At 37.0% G+C, this 21,659-nt stretch overlaps 1 protein-coding gene across 5 annotated transcripts in view; it reads left to right on the forward strand.

The window, feature by feature from the left end:
* The window catches only part of RAD18 (RAD18 E3 ubiquitin protein ligase), an 82,703-nt gene that overhangs the window by 47,265 nt on the left and 13,779 nt on the right, over positions 1-21,659 (forward strand). For 4 of the 5 annotated variants that reach the window (XM_017955271.3, XM_017955270.3, XM_009200285.3 and 1 more), the window contains 2 exons: positions 7,557-7,697; positions 11,024-11,207. In XM_017955271.3, the coding sequence (XP_017810760.2) occupies positions 7,557-7,697; positions 11,024-11,207 (325 nt within the window). The remainder of the gene's footprint in view (positions 1-7,556; positions 7,698-11,023; positions 11,208-21,659) is intronic. The other variant, XM_021934219.2, reaches the window with a different exon arrangement.

The following is a 21,659-nucleotide window of genomic DNA, read 5'->3' on the forward strand; positions in this document are numbered from 1 at the left end:
AATTCTGCTCTCCTCCTTCCTGTGTTGGTTCACTTCTTCCAGGTTCCAAGTCTCCCTCTTCTCTTGCCTTGTTTTGGTAGAGTACATTTTCCAGGAAACTTCCTGAGAAAGGGTGTATGCAAGCTTGTCCAAACTGCGGCCCGTGGGCCGCATGTGGCCCAGGATGGCCTTTGAATGCAGCCCAAAGCAAATATGTAAACTTTATTAAACACTGTGATAATTTTTTTTTCTTTTTTCTTTTTTTTTCGGTCATCAGCTATTGTTAGTGTTAGTGTATTTTATGTGTGGCCCAAGACAATTCTCCTTCCAGTGTGGCCCAGGGAAGCCAAAAGATTAGACACCCCTGGTATAGGGGAATTTCTTGAGATATATAACATTCCATACATAACAGGAAATAACACCTTTATTATTGATTGATAATTTGGCTGTTTGTAGAACTTTAGGTTGAAAAGATACTTTTCTCCGAATTTTCAAAGGTATCATTCCATTGTTTTCTGCTTTCCAGCACTGTTGCTAATAACTAGCTTGCCATTCTGATTCTTTATCTTTCATTTATTACTTTTTTTTCTTGATCTGCCCATGTTCAGTTCACCATCAAGTTCTGTCAGTCTCTATCTTCTAAATATCCCCTGAGTCCATACACTTCTTATATATCACTTTGCTTTCTTGTCATCCCCCATCTACTCTTGACCCTTCCTAATACTCAGAAGCCAAACTGTCTTCCAGAACTGCTGAGTCTTCACATCATTGCCATTTCTGCCTTGCTGCCCTCCTGCCGTTATAAAGAATTCTTCAGTGGACTTTCCATTTCTCTTAAGCTAGAGTTTGTAAAGTCTGTTATTTCCTGTATCTGGACCTGCTGAGCTCTCTAGCCTTGCCTCTTCTCTTCCCCTTACTCGTTGTATTCCAGTCACTCTGGATATCTTTTACCTCCTTTACCAAGTCCTTCAGTGTTTTAGGGCATTTGTTACCCTCTTCTCTCTTTGTCTGGAACTATGTCTTTCTCTAATTGCTTCTGACCCCTATCTATACTACCTACTCTCAATCAGCTCAATTGTAGTTTCCCTGGGAAACCCTTTGTGATCTCAGACAAGGTAAGATTTTCTTTCTATATGTACTTACATTATCTTGTGTTTTTTCATAGTACTATTCCATTCGTTCAGCCATAACAAGTTTTTCTAGTACTTAGCATGTGCCAGACGCTATGCTCAGAGCTAGGGATATAGGAATGAACAAGACAGACAAAAAGCCTACTTTGTTGGAGTTTATATCTTACTAGTATTTTAGAAAGTGATAAGTGAAAAAATAAAGCAAGGAAGAATATAAGAAAAGTTTAACTTTTTGATAAAATGGTCATAATCATTATTTATTGTGCAGTTAATTAGTTTCTTATTTCTAATTAATTTCTAATTATGTGTTTTTATCAGTGTACTAGGGCTGCCCAAACAAAGTACTGCATGTAGACTGCATGGCTTAAGTAACAAATTTATTGTCTCGTGGTTCTGGAAGCTAGAAGTCCAAGAGCAAGGTGTCAGCAGGGTTCTGGAGGCTAGAAGTCTAAGATCGAAGTGTCCTGAGCTTCTCAGGGCCATGCAGGAAGGATCTGTTCTAGGCCTCTCTCCTTGGCTGTAGACGGCCATCTTCTCCCTATGTCTCTTGACATCATCTTCCCTCTATGTGTGTCTCTGTGTCCAAATTTCCCCCTTTTATAAACATATCAGTTATATTGGATTAGGGCTCATCCTAATGACCTCAGGGGTGGCTTCTCTGTCATTTCCCTATCATAAGCAAAGTCCTGAGGTTAGGGAAAAAACTGTCTCGCTTAGAAAAGAAAAAAAAGCTTAAAATGAATAGTGGGGGGTTGGGGGTCTGGGATAAGAGCCTCTTGCTCTCTGGAAATGGTTTCCTTTAATCACTGTATCTCTACCCCAGTTCAGATCAGCTAGACCTCTATGAAGGGAAACAGAATCAACATTCCTTTTACCCAAAGGAAAGAGAGAGGTGGCAGGATCTTGGAAAAGAGATAGATCCAACAATTCCACATTTAGCTCACCCTTTGTCATATCCTGGATGAGCCCCCATATGATGGGATAGTTCCCTGGACCTTGATCCCCTTCGTGGGCGGGAACTGGAGTAGATCCTTTCACTCAGCCCACTGCTGGCCACTCCTTGCAAGAGGGAACACATGCTGGAACCAGCCGGACGCTCCTCTCTGGTGGGAGCAGGCTCTGTGCAGGCCCCATAGCAGCGTCCTAGCCCCTGCCCTTTCAACATGCGAGTTCTCGTCCTGTGTCTTAGAAAAATGAAGTTGCACAAATGGATTGGAGAGTAGTGTATGTGGAGGATTTTATTGGGTGATGGCTGGCAGCTGATGGGAGGTGGAAAGGGGATGTTGTGGGAAGAAGGTGGTCTTTCCCTGAAGCTGCAGCATCTGAAGTTAGCTGCATTTGTCTGTAGTCTCCAATGCTCAGCAGCTTGCATCTCTGACTGCTTGCATCAGCTGCTTGTGTTGCTTTGCCAGCTGAAGTATTTTTGTGGGCAAACAATAGAAGCATGGCAGACCAAAAAGGCAATATTTGGGTGGCGAGATGGGGTCAGCTGTTTTCACTTAGGGCCAAGGTCCCAGGCTTGACGGTGGAGTTTAGCCAGGAGCCCAGCCATTCTGTATCTCAAGGACACCAAAGAGCTTTTGTTTATGTGGGTCATATCTATTAATATGTATCACATTATCAATTAAAACTTAGAGATGTCTGTTTCCAGCCATGGAATAGCTTCATTTACTCTCTTACCTAAAACAAGCAAAATGAATGTACAAAGTATATGAAATAGCAATTTTCAAGATACTGGCCATTGGGCACCAAAGGATAGGGATCCTTGAGAGGTAAGCAAAAAATGTGATGAACCTTATACTAAAGTTTCCTGGCTATAGTGTGGGCAAGTGGGTATTCCAGGCAAAGCCTGGAGACTCTAAGTTAAGGAGAAAGAGCTGAGAGATCAGAGGAACCAAAGGAGTTAGAGTTTGCAGGACGGAGTACTGGAAGGAGAAACCCAGTGATCTGCAGAGAGTTCACCTTGAGTATTCATTTGGCATGCAAAATACATTCTCTGACCACAGTGAAATTAAATTAGAAATCAGTAACAAAGCCCTTGGGAAAGTCACCAAATATTTGGAAGTTAAATAATCCATTTCAAAATAGCCCATTGGTCAAAGAAGAAATTAAAACCAAGAAATTTCAAAAATATTAACAATGAACCCATTACATGTTAGCATAGATAACATATTTTGATTAAAAAAAAACTGTTTCCCCCTCTCCAAAAAATAAAAATAGAGATTTCTATTAGCCCAGACAGAATAACAGAGACTATTTACTCTCCTCCATGAAAAAAAAAAAAAGAAAAACCTAGAAAAGCAGGTGAATGTTGAATGGTTTTTCAGATAATAGGAAACAAACAGGTAGCATAGGACTGTGATCTCTGAGATAGAGAGAAAACAAATCATGACTTAGGCCAAACGTTGCTGTGAACAGACAACATTACATTTCACAGAGATAGAAGGGAACAGGGGTTTCACAGCTTGGAAGCAGCAAACCTTGACAAGACCAGCCTCAGAAGTATTTAGAGGTCAGAAGTATTTAGAGTTGATTGAGACCAAATTGGAGGTGAGGAAATGAAACCATTAAGGTAGACAACTTTTTGGGGGAGGTTTTAGTGTAAAGGAAAGCAGAAAAATAGGGTCATAGCTGGAGGAGGGGTGTTGGGTCAAGGGAGGGTTTTGTTTGCTTTTTTTTTTTTTAAGTTTATTATTTAAATTGGGAGATATTTAACTCAGTGGCTTTCTGATCTTTTTGACTACAACCCACAGTGAGACACATTTTATATCACTACTAACTGTATACATACACGTGACTGAAACAAAGGCTTCACAAAATGGTATTTGCCTTTTCCATTTTTAATGCATTCTGATACTTTCTATTCTCTTTATTATTTCAATAAGAAAAAAATGCTGGTCTGGATTTACTGAGTTGTTTTCATAATTCACACTCTAGGTTCGAAGGCACAGTCTCTCTGTTCACAGCTTCATGATGGAATCCCGAACATAAGTTAGAGGTTAGCCTTTAATTATAGCAAGGACAGTTGTTTCATGGTAAGAACAAGGGAAATAGATCATAAGTTCACAGACAAGTTATACTGGTGCTTGAAAGATGACAGAGTTTCTGTTAGAATGATTCTATATTTTTCAAAGTAGTGCGAGAGCAACTAAGAGAGGCCACATGGGGAGTGTTGAATATTTGAACGAAGAGAAAAAAGTGTAAGATAGATATTTTGGAGAATTGTAGAGAAAACTTTACTAGAGAAAGGTGCAAGAGTTGTATAGCAGTATTGAATGCCCATTTGAGAATTATGATCATGAAATTAAAGTGTCACTAGTCAGTTCAGGGCTAGATGAATAAGCCTGTAGTGAACATTAGCCGTAACTGTTAAACTCTGTTTTTCATCCACGTTTAGCTGGTTGGCTATAATAGGTGGTATGATGGTGAAAGAAATATATGGGATTTTACTTTGACAAACACTGACTCCAAACTCATTTCTTGATTTAAAGTGGACGAAGTATCTCAGTGGCATCACTGTAGAAGGGTGTGAGTCTTTTCTACTCTTGAGAGAGCCTGTTTTTAGTCTTTTGTGCCACTGGGTTCTGGGTTCTTGGGCAGACCCAGAGACACTCTGACTGTAAGGGCTGGTCTGAAGAAGAGTAGTTAAAGTGATCAGGGAGTGAAGGGCTTGACTTGGTACTAAAAAAGATTACATTTAAACTTGGAGAGGAACTAAGGATGGAATGATCCAAGTATTCAAAATCTGGAAGAAAATGAGTTGGCTGAATGTGTACTTAGCCATGGACACTCCCACGACTAGCTGAGCCACTTAAAACTTCTAAGAGGTAAATTCAGGACATATACCCACCAGAACTGAGATTTTAAACTCTACAGTACTCCTTGCCAAATGGCAAATCTTCTAAAATGAAGTAAAGAGGTAAGTGGGAACAATGTTACTAGTCTTGATCTGTTGACATTTTTCATTTTCTGAGTAGGGGTTATTGGAATTCTCTGGCTAAAGCCAGAGTAGTGGCTACCATTTACTTTTGGTTTCCAGCCTAGCTCTGGGGTAATTAGATTTAAATCTGGGATTTTATTACTTCAGAAGATAATAAATCATTAAGCCTTCTTAACTGTTAATGCTATTACTTTAGCAAATTTCTTAACTAATTCTTAAATCTCCAGTCTTTATGTGTACAGTGGAGTGGCCTTAGTAGGAAAATAGCTTAGACCTGGTCTAACTAAATTATGTAGATCCCATAGTACTGTGTCACCCTAGCCTAATAGAAACTACATAATGATGGTGGTAGTGTTAGCCCATTGATTCCAAGGAGCCAGAGAAATACAGGATAGTTATCCTCAAGTGCGTAGAGTACTTAAAAGAAATCACCTAGCTTGTACCCTAGATAGGATCTTACTTGTTTCTAAAGAGTTAGTTTTTTTCCAGTAATCTTTACGTCCAGGATATATTTCTTTTGCTGACATTTTAATGAGTCTCTTATTTAAAATGTACCATACATTTTATAGCCTAACACATTAGTTTCACTAGAAGTTTTCATACATGTACCATACACATAAAAATATTGTAATTAGGAGCATTCTTTCCTGAATGTCTTTGCTGTGCCTGTCAATATTCCCGTATAGGAATCCAACTATTTTCTTCCTTGTGCATCACAATTTAGTTTTTCTCTTTTCGTGTTAAAAGATAATTTTCAAAAACAAGTAACATCATTCTCATACGGATGTAAAACAAACATGTGTTTTTATTAAAGATTTAAGCTCATTAGTAGAGAGAGGGCTGATATTATGAGGTGATCAAAGAAGGAGCCAAAGAATCATCACATTTACAGATGAGGAACATTGAAATGAATGTATAATGGGCAGAAAACTGGCTACTTCCACATTGGAGGACGGAAGTCAATTGAACCTCCACCCAACAGGATTTTGCATATCTATAGTCAAGAATTATTTTCCATTGCTCTCAGTTATCTACAACATATACCATAGCTCAAAGGCAGTGAATGTCTGGAATCCTGGGAGAGTAGATTTGGACAATGCCATAGTTCAACTGAAGCTCAGTTTTTTTCCCTACACCCAGTAAATTCCTTATGCCTTAGTATTGTGCTAAGGAAAATGGGAGAAACCAAGTGATAAAAAGTACATTGTTGATTTTTGTATGAAAACAGTGTCAAATTTTTGTTTTAACCATTTGTAGTATGGTTCTTTCTAAAAATTTTACAGGATTTATGACATTACTTTGGACTGTGGCCTAAGTGTTTAACATTGCTAGATAAGTAAACTGCAACCTCAGCTGCATGGTTCAGAATCACAAATACATGCCCTAAAGTCCGTGCAGTAATGATGACTGGCTGCTCTTTATTGAACAAATTGATACATTAATAATGGTGATCTTGAGGTCAGGGTTAATTATATTCAAAGATGTTAAAATGGTAGTAAATAAAGATTCGAGTTAGTATAGTATCCTAAGATAAGGTAGAATTGGTTGGGAGAGGTCTTAGAATCTTAAAGGGGCTCGCTCTACTGGGAAACAGGCCAGAAATGTGAAGGAAAAAAAGAGCTGGAGTGGATATCCTTTGTTATTATGATTCAACTTTCCTAGAGGCTTCTATTTTAGATCCAGTGAATACTCTTAGTACTCTTGTATCTTGGAAGTTAGAATGGTATCATTTGTATATATTTAAGAAAGCATGCATCTTTCTTGCTCTTATGATTATGTAAAAGCCTCTCTAGAGAATGGAGTTTGGGAAGAAACCTAGAGTAGCAAACTAGGAATATCATGTTTCCATATTTGTATTTGAGGAAGAGAGAAGATAAAAAGAATCTTCCATGACACTGCAGCCCTTTGTATTCTTATGCTTGGTAGCTTTTAAATTTATTGCAAGTGATTCCTATGGATGCTGTTCTTGAGCAGTCTGGTACACCTCTTTTTTTTTTTTTTTCGAGACAGAGTCTCGCTCTGTTGCCCAGTCTGGAGTGCGGTGGTGTGATCTCGGGTCACCGCAACCCCTGCCTCCCAGGTTCAAGTGACTCTTGTGCCTCAGCCTCCTAAGTAGCTGGGATTCTAGGCACTCAATACCACGCCTGGCTAATTTTTTTGTATTTTTAGTAGAGATAGGGTTTCACCATGTTGGTCAGGCTGGTCTCGAACTCCTGACAAATGGTCCACCTACTTCAGCCTCCCAAAGTGCTGGGATTACAGGCGTGTGATACCACGCTCGGCTAATTTTTTTGTATTTTTAGTAGAGATGGGGTTTCACCTTGTTGGCCACGCTGGTCTCGAACTCCTGACAAGTGATCCATTCACTTCGGGCTCCCAAAGTGCTAGGATTACAGGCGTGAGCCACCACGCCCATCCCTTGTACACCTCTTGATATTCAGTTTGTCAGTTGTAGATGGTTAACTTTCATTGTCCTAGCTTTACTGTGAAGATCTTTTGAATTTCAGGTAAGAAACATAAATGTGAATTTCAGCTTCTGGTGGATCAGGCTAGAAAAGGATACAAGAAAATTGTTGGAATGTCACAAAAAACAGTAACAATAACAAAAGAAGATGAATCTACAGAAAAGCTATCTTCTGTATGCATGGGTAAGAAACTATAATTAAAAACAGACATATGTTGAATTTCATTATTTACTTTTAATATGAAAAGAAAATTAAACCAAGGAAATTTACTTTGGAGTTCCTAGTTCTTTGAAATGAGGAAAAGTATTTTTAGACAAACTTCATGTAGCAGTTTGTAAACTAGATTTATTACTGTGCAGAAAATGGTTGGAAGAATGTCCTGAAGAAACAATCTCTTTTTGTCTATCATCCTTTCAGTTAATGACAAATCATAAATTTCTTAGTTATTTAAGCTTGAGGATGTTTTCTAGGTGTAGAATTTATTGGTGGAGATCCTGAGAGATCCTGTAAGAGAGTGAATTATTTTTGTGATAGAAGACTGGTGTTTACTTTGGATGAAATGTTCTGCCAAACAGTCTAAAGCTAATATACTGGTAGGCTAATACAGAGCACATTCCTTAACTTTGATCCATTTTAAAATTTGAAATTAATATTTTAAGTCTATTGCCTGGGCTTTGGACCAGTGAACAAAAAAGAATCATAATGGGGGAAAGTGTGCAAGAAAATTCCTTATCATGTTTTTCTATATTGTGGTAAAATATATATAATACAATATTTATCTTTTTAACCCTTCATAAATGTATAAGTCATTGGCATTAAATACATTCACAATATTGTATAACTATCACCAATGTCTATATCCAAAACAATTTCATCATTCCCAGCACAAGCTCTGCACTCATGAAATAGCAACTCTTCCGTCCCCTCTGCCTCATAGCCCTGGTAATAACGGTTCCACCTTTTGTGTCTATGAGTTTGCCCTTTCCAGGTACCTCATATAAATGGAATTGTATAATATTTTCTTTGTGTGTTGACTTCTTTCTCTAAGCATAATGCTTTCAGAGTCCATCAGTGTTATAGCATATTTTAAAATTTCTTATTATGATTAAACAGTATTCTGTAGTATGTATATGCCATATTTTGTTTATCCATTTATCTGTTATGGTTATTTCCACCTTTTGGTAATTATAAATAATGCTGCTATGAGCATTGATGCTCAGATATCTAAGTTTCAGCTTAGAGTGGGATTTCTGATTCATATACTGGTTCTATGTTTAACCTTTTGAGGAATTGTTAAACTTTTCCGTAGTGGCTGCATTATCTTACATTCCCACCAGCAAAGCATGAGGGTTCCAGTTTCTTCACATCCTTATCAACGCTTGTTATTTTCTGATTTTTAAATTTTTTTTAAATTGTAGATGCGAAATGGTATGTAATTGTGGTTTTGATTTGCATTTCCCTAGTGACTAATAAACAATTTGTGCATAAGGTGCTGCCTCAGTATATAACTCATGGTCTTTGAACAAATCGAACTTGTTCATGCAATTGTGAAAGGATATTTCTAGAAACTAGTTTAGTACTTGAGAAAATCTGACTGACTATTTCCCATTAAGAAAACTTTTTTTTATTAGTTGAACCTCTCTTGAATATCATTGATGGCTTGTATGTATTTATGAACATCAATATTACTCTTTCTGGGGTTCAAAGGTGATTGCTGCTTTTAGATTGCTGTGCATGAATGAGATGTCTGAGAGGGTAAGGAATGTGAGAGAGGTGAAGACAGACACAGACTGACTGAAAAGATGAATTTTGTATAGCATCATACAACCAATATAATTGTTGCTCTTTAGGACAAACATTGAAGTGCTCATGTAAGTGAACAAGTTGCATATTCTCTCAAGTGAAAACTTAGCCTGTTTTTGTTGTGTGTCTCTGGGGAGCTCTGATGTCTGAGCCTCACTCCTGAGGCTCTATTTTGAAGTCCTGCATTCTGAGATCTAAGGGCACGTAGGAAGGATAACTTATTTTTTATGCCTACAGATTATTGAATGCTGTTTGTCCCCAAGAAGGAATATATTGTCTAGAAGTGTATGTAAGAGTGGAAGAAGTAAGAAAAGAATACAGACAATGTGCAAAAATAAAAGATTGTTTTCAGTTGAATTCCTGTTCCCTGGTTTGCCAGCTTTTTTGCATGCGCCTCACTAGTTGAGTAATATAGTCCCTGGGTGAACCGAGTTGACTGGGGGATTGGCTCCTCTTAATGTGATCCTGGTATCTGTTTACAAGAGGAGTTCTTAGAGGTTCAGGATGGTCATCCTGGCTAACTTCTTTTTCTCTTTTCCAGATATACTTTAGAGGGTGCTGTTTTGTTTTGCTAATCCTAGTTTATTGATAGCCAGATGACATTAGGAGCATATTTTTAGGAATTATACTCTTGTGAAGTATGCTGTTCTCCCAGTATAACAAAAACTTAGAACTATTTCTGAAAAAAATTTGACTGTGTGAACTTGGCAAGGTTTTTTGAAGAATGTGTTATGTTTTTTCCCCATAAATTCTCTCTGTATAACCACACCTTGACAATTGTATTTTTATTGTGCTTCGTTGAAGACCACTTGCCTCTACAAGTGCTTGAGGAGTGATGTGTGAAAGCTCTGTTTCTCTGTGAGGAAACACATGAAAGGAGCTCTGTACTATTACTAGCACGTATAGCTTGCATGCGAAAGTACCTCCTCAGTTCCTGAAAGTTAAGGACAGCACAGATGAAAATCCCAGTAGAGTTTATGATGAGTAGGAGAATCCTGGGCACTAAAGAATCTTTCACAGATATTCTTCTCACTCATATTTGTAGAAAATTGGCCATTCCCATATGCCACATTTTTGTAAACACTGCATCCTTCCAGCTTTTTGGGGTCTTTATTTTTATCTGCAATAAGAGACCTTAAAAGCTGAGAATATGACAAAGAATGCATGGAAATGTGATGTATATTGGATCAAATGGAAATATTCCTTATGTCTGATTAGTTGTCCTTTTCCATAGAGAATAATTAGATTCTATTTAACAGGTTTAGAAAAATGTCCAGATAGATTCACTATCATATAGTAGTGACAAATATTGTGGTTGTCTTATTAGTTGAATCTGTAGTCTTTTTTTTTGGTTATACTTCTTACGTTGGTTTGTCAGTGTTCTCTGATCTATGAAATATGCAAGAATTCCTTAGTGATATGTTAATAGATGCCTCATTAGAATTACAAGATTCTTCCTGCTCCTGGTTTTAAAATAAATTTTATTTTTAAACTAATTAATCTTGGAAAAACATGGGCTGGATAGTATAATTAGGTAGCACCATTGTAGTGTTAATTCTTGCTCTCTGGCTGTCACTAGAGTTCTGGAATCAATGTGACATATTCTTCAACTTTACTAAGTGCATATGGCAGTATTAAGTGTTGCAGAAGTAATAGGCGTACAGAAGTTGTAGATTTTAACGTACTCTAAATTTATTTTTTCCTAGGACAGGAAGATAATATGACCTCAGTAATAAACCACTTTTCTCAATCAAAGCTGGTAACAAACCACTTTTCTCAATCAAAGCTGGACTCCGCAGAGGAATTGGAACCTGACAGAGAAGAGGATTCTTCTAGCTGTACTGATATTCAAGAAGCTCTTTCTTCACCAGAATCAGATTCATGCAATAGGTAAGAAACATGCAGTAGTTGATTATTTTAAATATCTACCTCATATGCACACATAGATAGTTAGGCAGAAATAATTAGAAAGTAGCTTTGAGGCATGGTATGGTGTGTCACTCTTACATTTCAGTCCCCTTTTACTGCTGGGTCATCTTCACAGTGGTAACAAGGCAGGATTTGGGAAGGAAGTACAGGGATCAGAGGGTGAGTTTGGTATAGCCTTTATATAGCCTTTTTATAGATATTTTTCCTACCGTTGGAAAAGAAAGCATGATAGGCAGTGAAATTTTTGTCAAGACAATGAGTGAAGGAGATAAAAACAACTGTATTGGAAAACAGATGATCAGAAAGACATGGCACATAGGAGAGTTAAGAAATGAAAAATTTAACTGAGTAAATAGATGGGGAAACTTTAAAAATGAGAAGTTTGGTAATGAGTCATTTTGAAAAGATATTTTAAAAATATATAGGGTTTATTTTACACACACACATGCATGCACACATACCATTTTTTGTTCTGGTCTTTCACTTAATATTATGTCATAAATGTTAACATTTCTATAGGTTGGCACAAAAGTAATTGAAACCACAGTTAATTTTGCACCAACATAATACCTTATGTTTATAATTGTTATTTTTAAATGAGTACAGTATTTTGTTATGTCTCTGTACCATAATTTACCAGACCCTTCAGTTTCTGTTAGAGCTCTGCATTTTTTCCAGTGTTCTACTTACGTGCCTGATGCTATGGTAAAGCTCTTCCTTTGTTCCTATTGAATACTTTTTTTTTTTTTTCATTTTTTCGAGATGGAGTTTTGCTCTGTTGCCCAGCCTGGAGTGCAGTGGCGCAATCTCAGCTCACTGCAATCTCTACCTCCCAGGTTCAAGCATTTCTCCTGCCTCAGCTTCCCAAGTGGCTGGGATTACAGGCCTGTGCCACCTCACCTGGCTAATTTTTTTTGGTATATTTAGTAGAGATGGGGTTTCACCGTGTTGGCCAGGCTGGTCTCGAACTCCTGACCTCAAGTGATCACCCACCTCAGCCTCCCAAAGTGCTGGGATTATAGGCGTGAGCCACCGTGCCTGGCCACTTTTCTTACATTTATTATTCTGATAGGTAGGCATTGCCTTCCGAATGAATTGTACTGATTTAAAAAATGCTACCAGCAGTATGTCAATATGAGTGTGTCTTGGAAGTTATTTGATCTTTGATGTTAGTTTATTTAAAAATTAGTAACATTGCTGTAGAATGATAGACTATTTCTAATCTAACTAATGGAATTATTAGTAAATTTTTTATTAGTATACCCAGTGACCCTCTGTTTTTGTAGGATACCTGGGAAACAGTTTCAAATTAGTCAGAATGAAGTATTAGGAAGGAGAAATCTTCCCATCTCATTCCAAAGATTTTCAAGATCAAAAAATTATATTTCTAGTTGACTGAGGGTAAAACATATGGTTGCGTGATTTGTTATCGTAGATCAGGCCATTCCTGCAAGTCCAGTGCAGTATTTGTTTTTAAACACACATGTAGGAATACAGAAAAAAAAAAATCAGAGTCAGGGGAATAAGAGTTAAATTTTAACCATAGTCATTAGATGCTTGAATGTTTTGGAATGCCAGAATGATTTGGGACATTTGGGAATGGCAAAAACTGAAAGGGAAACGTGGGGCAGTCAGATGTCTTTATCTGGTTGTGAGAATATGGGAAATAGGGCGAGTTTGTTGATGTCCTAGCCTCATTCAGACTTGTTGGCATCACTGAACTATGAGAGGACTATGGGAAAACGTCATTGCTTTTAGGTATACCATGGCTGAGGAACTAGGAGAGCAAGCAGTAGTCTCTGGGTTTAATAAAAAAGGTAAAGGAAGTATGGCTGAGGGAAATATGGAGTAAACTTTATTGGGTCAATTTACTAAAATGGGTTAATCCAAAGGCTGATCATTGTAACTCATTACTCACTGAAAGAATTGAAAAGTACTTTCACACTTATCCCCAGTCACATATTGATCCTGCTGCTACTTCATTAGGGGATTAGCCTTTTCTCATTATTTATCTTCCTACTGACCAAGATTCTGGGTAATATTATAAGTTTTACCATCTTTAATGATTTCCTCTTGATAGGAGTCATATAGGAGTATCCTTATACTACATTGTGAGGTGATCCTTTTGTTAGCAACTGAACGTAAGTACAGTGATGCTAGATTAACTTTTGTTCTCTGTCCATCACAGGGTCTGACATTACACTATTGCACTTAGCCATTCAGCAAATATGTATTGTGTTCCAGGCACTATTCTAGACACAGCAGTTTAGCAGAGATGAAACCATCAAATAATTTTTTAAAATGTAAGCACTTATATTCTACTTCACATTATAATTAGTTGGTAATATATGTACATATTTCTGCATGCACACACACGTACATGGCTCAGTGGAAGTACACACTAATTACATATTTTAACAGTTTTATTGAGATACAATTCATATACCACACAGTTAACTATTTAAGAGTACAATTCAGTGGTATTTAGTATATTCACAGAGTTGTACAGCCATCATCACAATTTTATAACATTTTTATCACCCCACAGAGAAACGCAGCACCCATTAGCGGTTACTCTCCGTTTCTTCCCAAACCTCCTGCTCCAAGCCCTAGACAACCACTGATCTTCTTTATGTCTCTATAGATTTGACTCTTGTGGACATTTTATGTAAATGGAATCATACAATATGTGGTCTTTTGAGATTAGCTTCTTTCACTTAGTTTGCTCTCAGAGTTCATCTGTGTTGTACATGTTTCAGTACTATATTACTTTTTATTGTCAAATATTTAATTTTATGGATATACATTTTATTTACTCATTTGTTAGTTGATGGACATTTGAGTTGTTTCCAGTTGCAATTTTAACAAGGAAAAAAATCACCAAGTTTGCTTGCACACTGTGGAAGCTTAGCTTTAGTGATGGTATGTAAGGATTTACTAGGCTTGCTTTGAGAAAGTGGGCAGTGTCTCCTCTAGTACTCATGTCTTAAATTGTACTACAATACTAAATACTTACTCATTGTAAATATTAAGTGTGGTAATCTTTACATTTTTTATTTTATTTGGGTTCTTTTTTATATCTGTTTCTGAATCATTCTGCTGTTTTATCAGTCCTAAGATCTTTAAGCTTAAAAGGTGGAGTCTATTTCTTGTATGAGACCTAGAAACTAAGGCTAAAGGGAAAGTGAGAAAGAAATGGACCTTAAATAATGGTGTTGGTTTAATATCAGGACAGACCACTTGGCAAATGATTCAAGAGTAGATTGTCAAAGAGTGAGCATACAGCAGGAAGCAGCTATGGGCTAGCAGGAAAAGTAGTTGGCTTTAAGTTGATGGATTACAGATCAAGTTCTGCCGGGTGATTTTTGATTCAGTCTTTTGAAGTCCATTTCCATATATCTTAGAGAAGCACATTAAAATATCTTATGTCTCAGATCTGTTGGGAAAATGAAATGAGATAATAGATGTGAGAGTCATTGATAAATATATGATTGTTATACTTTCATAAAACAAATCAACTAAATTTTCTTCCTAATTCAGGAAATTAGGACTTATGTCTGGACATTTTTTATTAAAAACTTTTTTTTTTTCTTTACAGAGGTAACCAAGTTAAATGATTGGGCATTTAGAAGTGCTTTCACAGCCCTCATTTTATTCATTTTAAGACATACGTTTTCAGTTTTACATTTTAATATCTGAAATTGTGATATGTCTTATAATCAGCAATAACTTAAAATTGCTGATGGCCTGGTTGTAGTCATGAGGTATTTGCCAATGGGTGTACGTCACAGCACTTCATGGTATCATCATTGGGTTGGGTTACATGTATTATTGGCATTCCATTAGTTAGTCACGTAATATGTCTTCAACAAAATAATGAAACCAAAAAAGTTATTATGCATGAAGAAAAGCGCAAAAATAGCAGCAAGATTTAAGTTTGATGTTAGGGAGGTAATGTTCATCATTGGGTGAATGATCTGAATTTTGTGTTTTCTTGAAAAACAGTCAAGTGCCTTACAGGATCTAGGAAAGAAAGATACCCACAAGTATATGAAGACATGTTACATTATGTGTGCAAAGAATTGCCTATTTGTTACATGACAGACTGAAGGCAAGAGAAATGGCCAAATCCCTTGGAATAAATGGAAGAAATTTCAAAGCAATAACAGCATAACTAATTCTGTTCAGCATGACTAATGCAAAAGAATATTGCTAAGGTTTATCAAGTGTCAATTTGTCAGACACTTCTCCTTTAACAGAAACTGCTTATCTGCCAACATATGCAATGTGATTGAGGAAACAAAGAAAATTATGAGTTCAGTTTGCAGAATGGATGTCAGTGTTTTAGATCAAATTCCTGGAAACAATAGTCTAGTACATCTGAGAAATGCTGGTGCTCTTGGTGGTGCAGAGGATGAGTTTTTGTGGAAAAACTCAGTTATCAGAGATGCTGAGTCAAAATATGATGAAGTAGAGTTGGGGTCTGAATATGAAGACAATTTAGGAATACTTTAGCCAATTTAACTCAGTTTTTACAAATATATGTACAACAATAGCATAAAGTAAAAACCTATGTCTATCTAAGTTTAACTCTCTGGATACATACAAATTAAAAATTCTAAGTGAAAATGAAATATTGTATCATAGTTGACCTCAATTTTTTGTCTTTTAGTGGCAGATAAAATAATGCTTCATCTTGCCGTCAATGTTATCTTCAATTTTGTGTTTAAGGTCCCTGACTCACTTCAAACATAATTTATATCATCTAGTTGGATACTCATAAAGTGGCTTATAATACTGGTTGGTGGTAGCCTGACAGAAGACTGTCACAAAGTATTGTGAATCATTGCTTAGTGCCAGTGTTATTTAGTGACTCTGAAACTTAGTCAAGAGAGACACCCACTGATCCGGGTAACTAATACCATAGAAATTAGGAAAAGATTCAAAGTTAGAAGGGACCACCAGTCAAGACCAAATTCCTTTAGTAGAATCATAACATACTAGAAATATGTGGTATTTATTTATCTGGTCCAATTGGGCGCTCTCAGGGTGGATTAATGAGTGTATTACATAGATTTGGCCTTGCTCTGCTGAAGACATGCCAGTCTCCTCACCAGCTTCATACTCAACCCCTCAGTTTCTGTTATCAAAGAAGCTTGTAATCAAATTAAAGCTTAAGTGGTAGAGGAAATTTTCATTTTGGGGATGTTGCTTGTCTTTCACTTCATTTTTCCTTGTGGGGTTCAGTGTTGTAAGCGATTTCTATTATCTCCCTGTATTTTATTGTTTGATTTTTATTTGTATCAGTCATTTATACTGCTGACAGTTGAAAGAATAAAAATAGAATGAAGCATCCTCATTTTGTTTCCCTGCCCGTTTAACTTGAGAGTTTGGTTTAGTATCTAGTTGTAGCAGTGTATATTTTGCTAATTAAAAGAATTTTCCCTTGCATTAGACTCTCAGAGTGGATAATCTTTTGTTTCTTAAGTTTGTAAGTTAAATGTAAGCACAAATGTTTAATTCTCTTTTGAACTTGAATTTTTGTAGAGATCCAAGAGAACTCCAATATTTGGAACTAACCTCATGTTCTTATGTTTTTTTTTCCTTAAAAAAACATAGCACTTTACTTTTTATAAGAATTTAAAGTGATTGACTTAAAAGGAATGCATTCTCTCTCTCTTTTTCTACTATCTTTAATACAATGTTTCCTAACCCTTTTCTTCAGCACACATAGCAAATGATAGTATTTCTGTGGCATGCCAGGATAAAGAGATGATGTTGCCATGGGTTTCAGCCACCCTACATCTTACTGTGGGCTAGGGATTAATGCCTGGTGTCCAACTACCCCGTGGGGGAGGGGGAGAACACACGAATTAGGAAGCTTTGCTTTTAATATATGAACACACCATTGAACAGTTGAATAGGTGGGACATACATAGACAAATAGGCTCATGGTGCTTCTGTAGTAGAAAGGACAGCAAGAGCATTTGAAGCACCCCTGTTTCCGGGCAGGTAAGGCAATGATTGAGTCAGTTGAAAAAGAAATTAACTGACTTAATCTCATGATCCTAATGAATGGTAAAGCCAGTTTTCTGAATTCAGATGTAATGCTTTCTCCTGCTTGTTTTTGCTGTTCTCCAAATCTCAGAAGGCACTGAGGCCAGATTAAAAGTTAAATGAACAGGTGACATATTAAAGTTACAGGTTGATGAGTTTCCCCACTCCACTGTTTTCATGTAACTCCAGAACCTTGGAGGATAATGGAAGAAAAAGTCAGTCCAGTGCTGTTTTTCAGAGTAGAATCTATCATGTTTTTAAAGTTAAAAATTATCAGTATACATATTAAATACAAGTTTTTCAGATTTAGAATTTGTTCTTCTGAAAATAAGAGTTCCAAATGTCTCCTGGACAGAAAACTCTGGTTCTGGGGGTTTTAGGATCCAGAAGACAGCATGCCCAGATGGGCTTGGGTTAGTTCACTTGATTTGCTTGTGAAAGATGTGAGGGTACAGGAACTGTGTGGGTTGGAGTGGTCAGAAAAGAGGAAACAGATTTGGCTATAGCAGGAGAGAATTTTTGCAGGTTGTTTCTTAGGACTAGATCTAAACATTTTAAAATCAGCATTTCAACTAGGATTCCTGGATAATGGAAAAGTTCAGTGTTCAGAACAGCATGTATAGCATGTGACCTCTTTTCTAAAAGGGGGAAGAATACTTATATTTGTTTGGCTTTGCATAAAGAAACACTAGAAGAATACACAACAAACAAATGAAAGTGATTGCATGTTGGAGACAAGAGAAAACAGGTTGGATGGGAACAAAGGAGGAAGTGGGCCAGCTCAGTATACATCTTTTATGTCATTTGATTTTGAACCATGTAAATATATTAATCTACTTTAAACAAACAAACAAACAAAAAGCAAGTACTGTTTAAAGCTTACTCTTTAAAGTTTTGGAAATCTCATCAGTGTTAATCGTCATCATAAATTGGTTAATGAAGTTTGTTGGAGTAGGCAGTAAGGAAGACAAATATATTAATGAGATTTTGTAATTTAGAGGGTATTGGAACTACTAGAAAAATTACTAAATAAGTGTTTATGTTTCTGGTCAAATTGAGAGAAAAAACATCAAACCAGTGGAACAATATCCTAAGTTGGAAGTATCTTACTGTAAGTCAATGATGGCTTTGTATTTTTTAAAATCTTCATAATTGCTATTGGAAGGTTGACATTATATTTCATTTTATAACTGTTAAATGTGACGTTCAATGAATTTAATGTTGCCACAAAATCTTTTTCTACTAAAACTCATTACTGTGTGTATTTTATTATACACATTACTGTGTGTATCTTTTTTGTGGGAATATTTATGAACTTTAGAATACCCTGAAAGCTAAATGGTTCATTCTGTTTCAGGTGGTGAGTTGTTTTGTGTTGGAAGTTTCTAGAGAAAATGTGGGAACATGAAATCGTTCTTCAGTATCTTTTGCATTTTTCAAAGAGCTTAGGCCGGACGCAGTGGCTCACACCTGTAGTCCTAGCACTTTGGGAGGCCGAGGCAGGTGGATCACCTGAAGTCAGGAAGACCAGCCTGGCCAACATGGTGAAACCCAGCCTTTACTAAAAATTCAAAAATTAGCCAGGCGCTGTGGCATGTGCCTGTAATCCCAGCTACTCAGGAGGCTGAGGCAGCAGAATTGCTTGAACCTGGGAGGCGGAGGTTGCTGTGAGCCAATACTGCGCCACTGTACTCCAGCCTGGGCGACAGAGCGAGACTCCATCTCAAAAAAAAAAAAAAAAGATGAGAAAGAGCTTAAACTGGGTGTGGTGCATGAGACAGACCATCTTTTGGATGAATGAAACATTTGTTTTAGGGGAATGTATCTTAGTCCAAGATACTGTAACATCAAGTCCTTGAAATGTGTATGACTCCTTGAGATCCATGTACCTAGCAGTCAGTCTTCTTTGTTTCATTGTGGGAGGATAGCTTAGCCATTGGCTTTATGACTCTGGAAAGGTGCCTGGCACGTGGGATTTTAAATTAATCTCCCAGAGTTTCACTTTCCTCATTGATAAAATGGAATAGCTTTTATCGTTTGTTTGTCCCTCTAACTTCCCTGAATGAATCTACAAAGGAAATTAGATGATCATATATTGTGAATGCTTTGTAAATAGAACATAAACTTATTGTTGCTTGGTTTCATCTCTTATTAAGGATTTTGCATGTATTAAGTTATTTTTATTATTTTCTCTTTTCTGGAGCTCTCTTCATTTTATCTTTTTTTAGTTCTAGTGGAGAGCAGTGAAACTCTTAGCCTTGTTTCTTCCAGAACTTTGTTGATGGTCGTGTGACAAACACCTTATTGATAAATAGGCAGGAGAGGGTATTCTTAACTCTGGTAAAATCAATAGCATTTGATTTTTCTGCTACCACTGTTGAAGCAGCACAGTGTGGCAAAAGAAGATGAGTTTTGCATTCCCATTCCTGTTTTTCTGCTTTAATTTCTCTCAGCCTTTGTCAAATGGGGAGAAAACTTAGGTTACCTCTGTGAATTCAAGCTAATGTGAAGGCTGGACGTAGTGGCTCAACACCTGTAATCCCAGCACTTTGAGAGGCCAAGCAAGGTGGGAGGATCACTTGAGCCTAGGAGTTTGAAACCAGCCTGGGCAACATAGGGAGATGCCATCTCTACAAAATATTTAAAAATTAGCCAGACATGGTGGTATGTACCTGTAACTACTCAGGAGACTGTGGTGGGAGGATTCCTTGAGCCCAGGAGGTTGAAGCTACAGTGAGCTGTGATTGTACCACTACACTCCAGCCTGAGTGACAGAGCAACACCCTGTCTCAAAAAAAAAAAAAAAAAAGCTAATGTGTACAAAGTAATTATCACTGTGGCTTGTAGAGGTAGTTGCTCAGAACATGATAATTTTTGTCATTGTCATAACTGAATGAATTTTTTTGGAAACTGGAACTTTACTATTCTAATATGTTGTCAGCCAACTGCTAAAATATTTGGCTTACAAACTATTGTTCATCTTACAGAACAGATTACTAAAAATAGGAGTTCAAGGAAAAGATTCATGGTAGCTGATAGAATTTATGTAAGTACCATTGTCTGGTCGGCATGTCATCCTGCATTGATCCTCCAGTGATCTATCCTTAAAGAGTTATTGTTTTAAACTGGGTATACTCAACTGCATTCATATTAATGCCACAATTAAGGGAAGAAATGGTGGGGGGGGGGGGGGGGGTAACTACCAGATAATAGAAAAATTCCACTTGTAAGTAATCCTTAATCCTCAGGATTTTTATAGCAGATGTTTGCGTTTTTTCCTACCCCACAGTACCCTGTGTACCTGCCATGCTGGTTCTGATGAATTTGCACCCTGGTGTCATAGAAACAGTGGAAATAAAAGATTAAAATAGAGCACATAATCATCAGGTTTTCTCTGGCAAATTGGAGCATGGTGCTGAGGCAATTATTCAGATAATTCAGACCCAAATCTGTTTCATGAAAATGGAACTGACATTTGTTGAACATTTACTATGTACCAAGCTCTATGCTAAACATTTAGTGTGTTATATTGAATAAACTTTTAAAAAACCCTAAGGAATACCTGTATCATTATCCTGATTTTATACTTGAGGATATTGACACAGAGGAAAGTTAAGTAACTTGCCCAAAATTACACGGTAAGTAACAGAAATGGGACCTCAACTTAACTTTGTCTGACACTGAAATCTGTGGGTTTTTTCTCTAACATCAGTCATACATTTGCCAGAGGTATTTGACATCTTACTTTTCAGCTTCAGAAGTAAATTCTTTACTAGTAGAATGAAATAAGATGCTACAAAAGGAATGTGTGAATATAGTGTTTTCCTTTGCTGAAGAAGCTTTGCTACTTTCAGTCAGAGAATGACAAGAGTGAGATATTACAGGAAAACCCGCTTGGCCAAGGTGTGCATGTGTGTGTGCATGCACACACACAGAATTAGCTTACATTTCTGCAACTTTGACCTGAAAATAAGGCTAAAAGCTGACTAAAAGGTGTGAAAAATTAATTGCAGGTGTTCTAAATAAAACTATTAACATCTTCCTGGACCAAGGTTTGGAATTCCATCGAATTCAAGATTCAATTTTGAATCTTTGCCAGTGAGTCTTTCTCATATGTAATGTATATATTAATATCCACTGTAGCCTGGACCAGTGGGGACATCAGAGAGTGCCATTTGAATGCCCTTCCACAGGGCAGCTGTAACGTTCATGTACCAAACCTTATGTTCATCCAGCTTCTGGAAGCACGGCCTTCCAGAATGTTTCAAGACCAAATAGTAGACAAGCTGAAGCCTACTCTGAAAAAGTTCCTTGTTCTAGACTTCAAAGGTGTAGTTGTGTAGGCTTGTATATGCT

This window comes from Papio anubis, chromosome 2 (assembly GCF_008728515.1).
Source record: "Papio anubis isolate 15944 chromosome 2, Panubis1.0, whole genome shotgun sequence".
Classification (NCBI taxonomy): domain Eukaryota; kingdom Metazoa; phylum Chordata; class Mammalia; order Primates; family Cercopithecidae; genus Papio; species Papio anubis.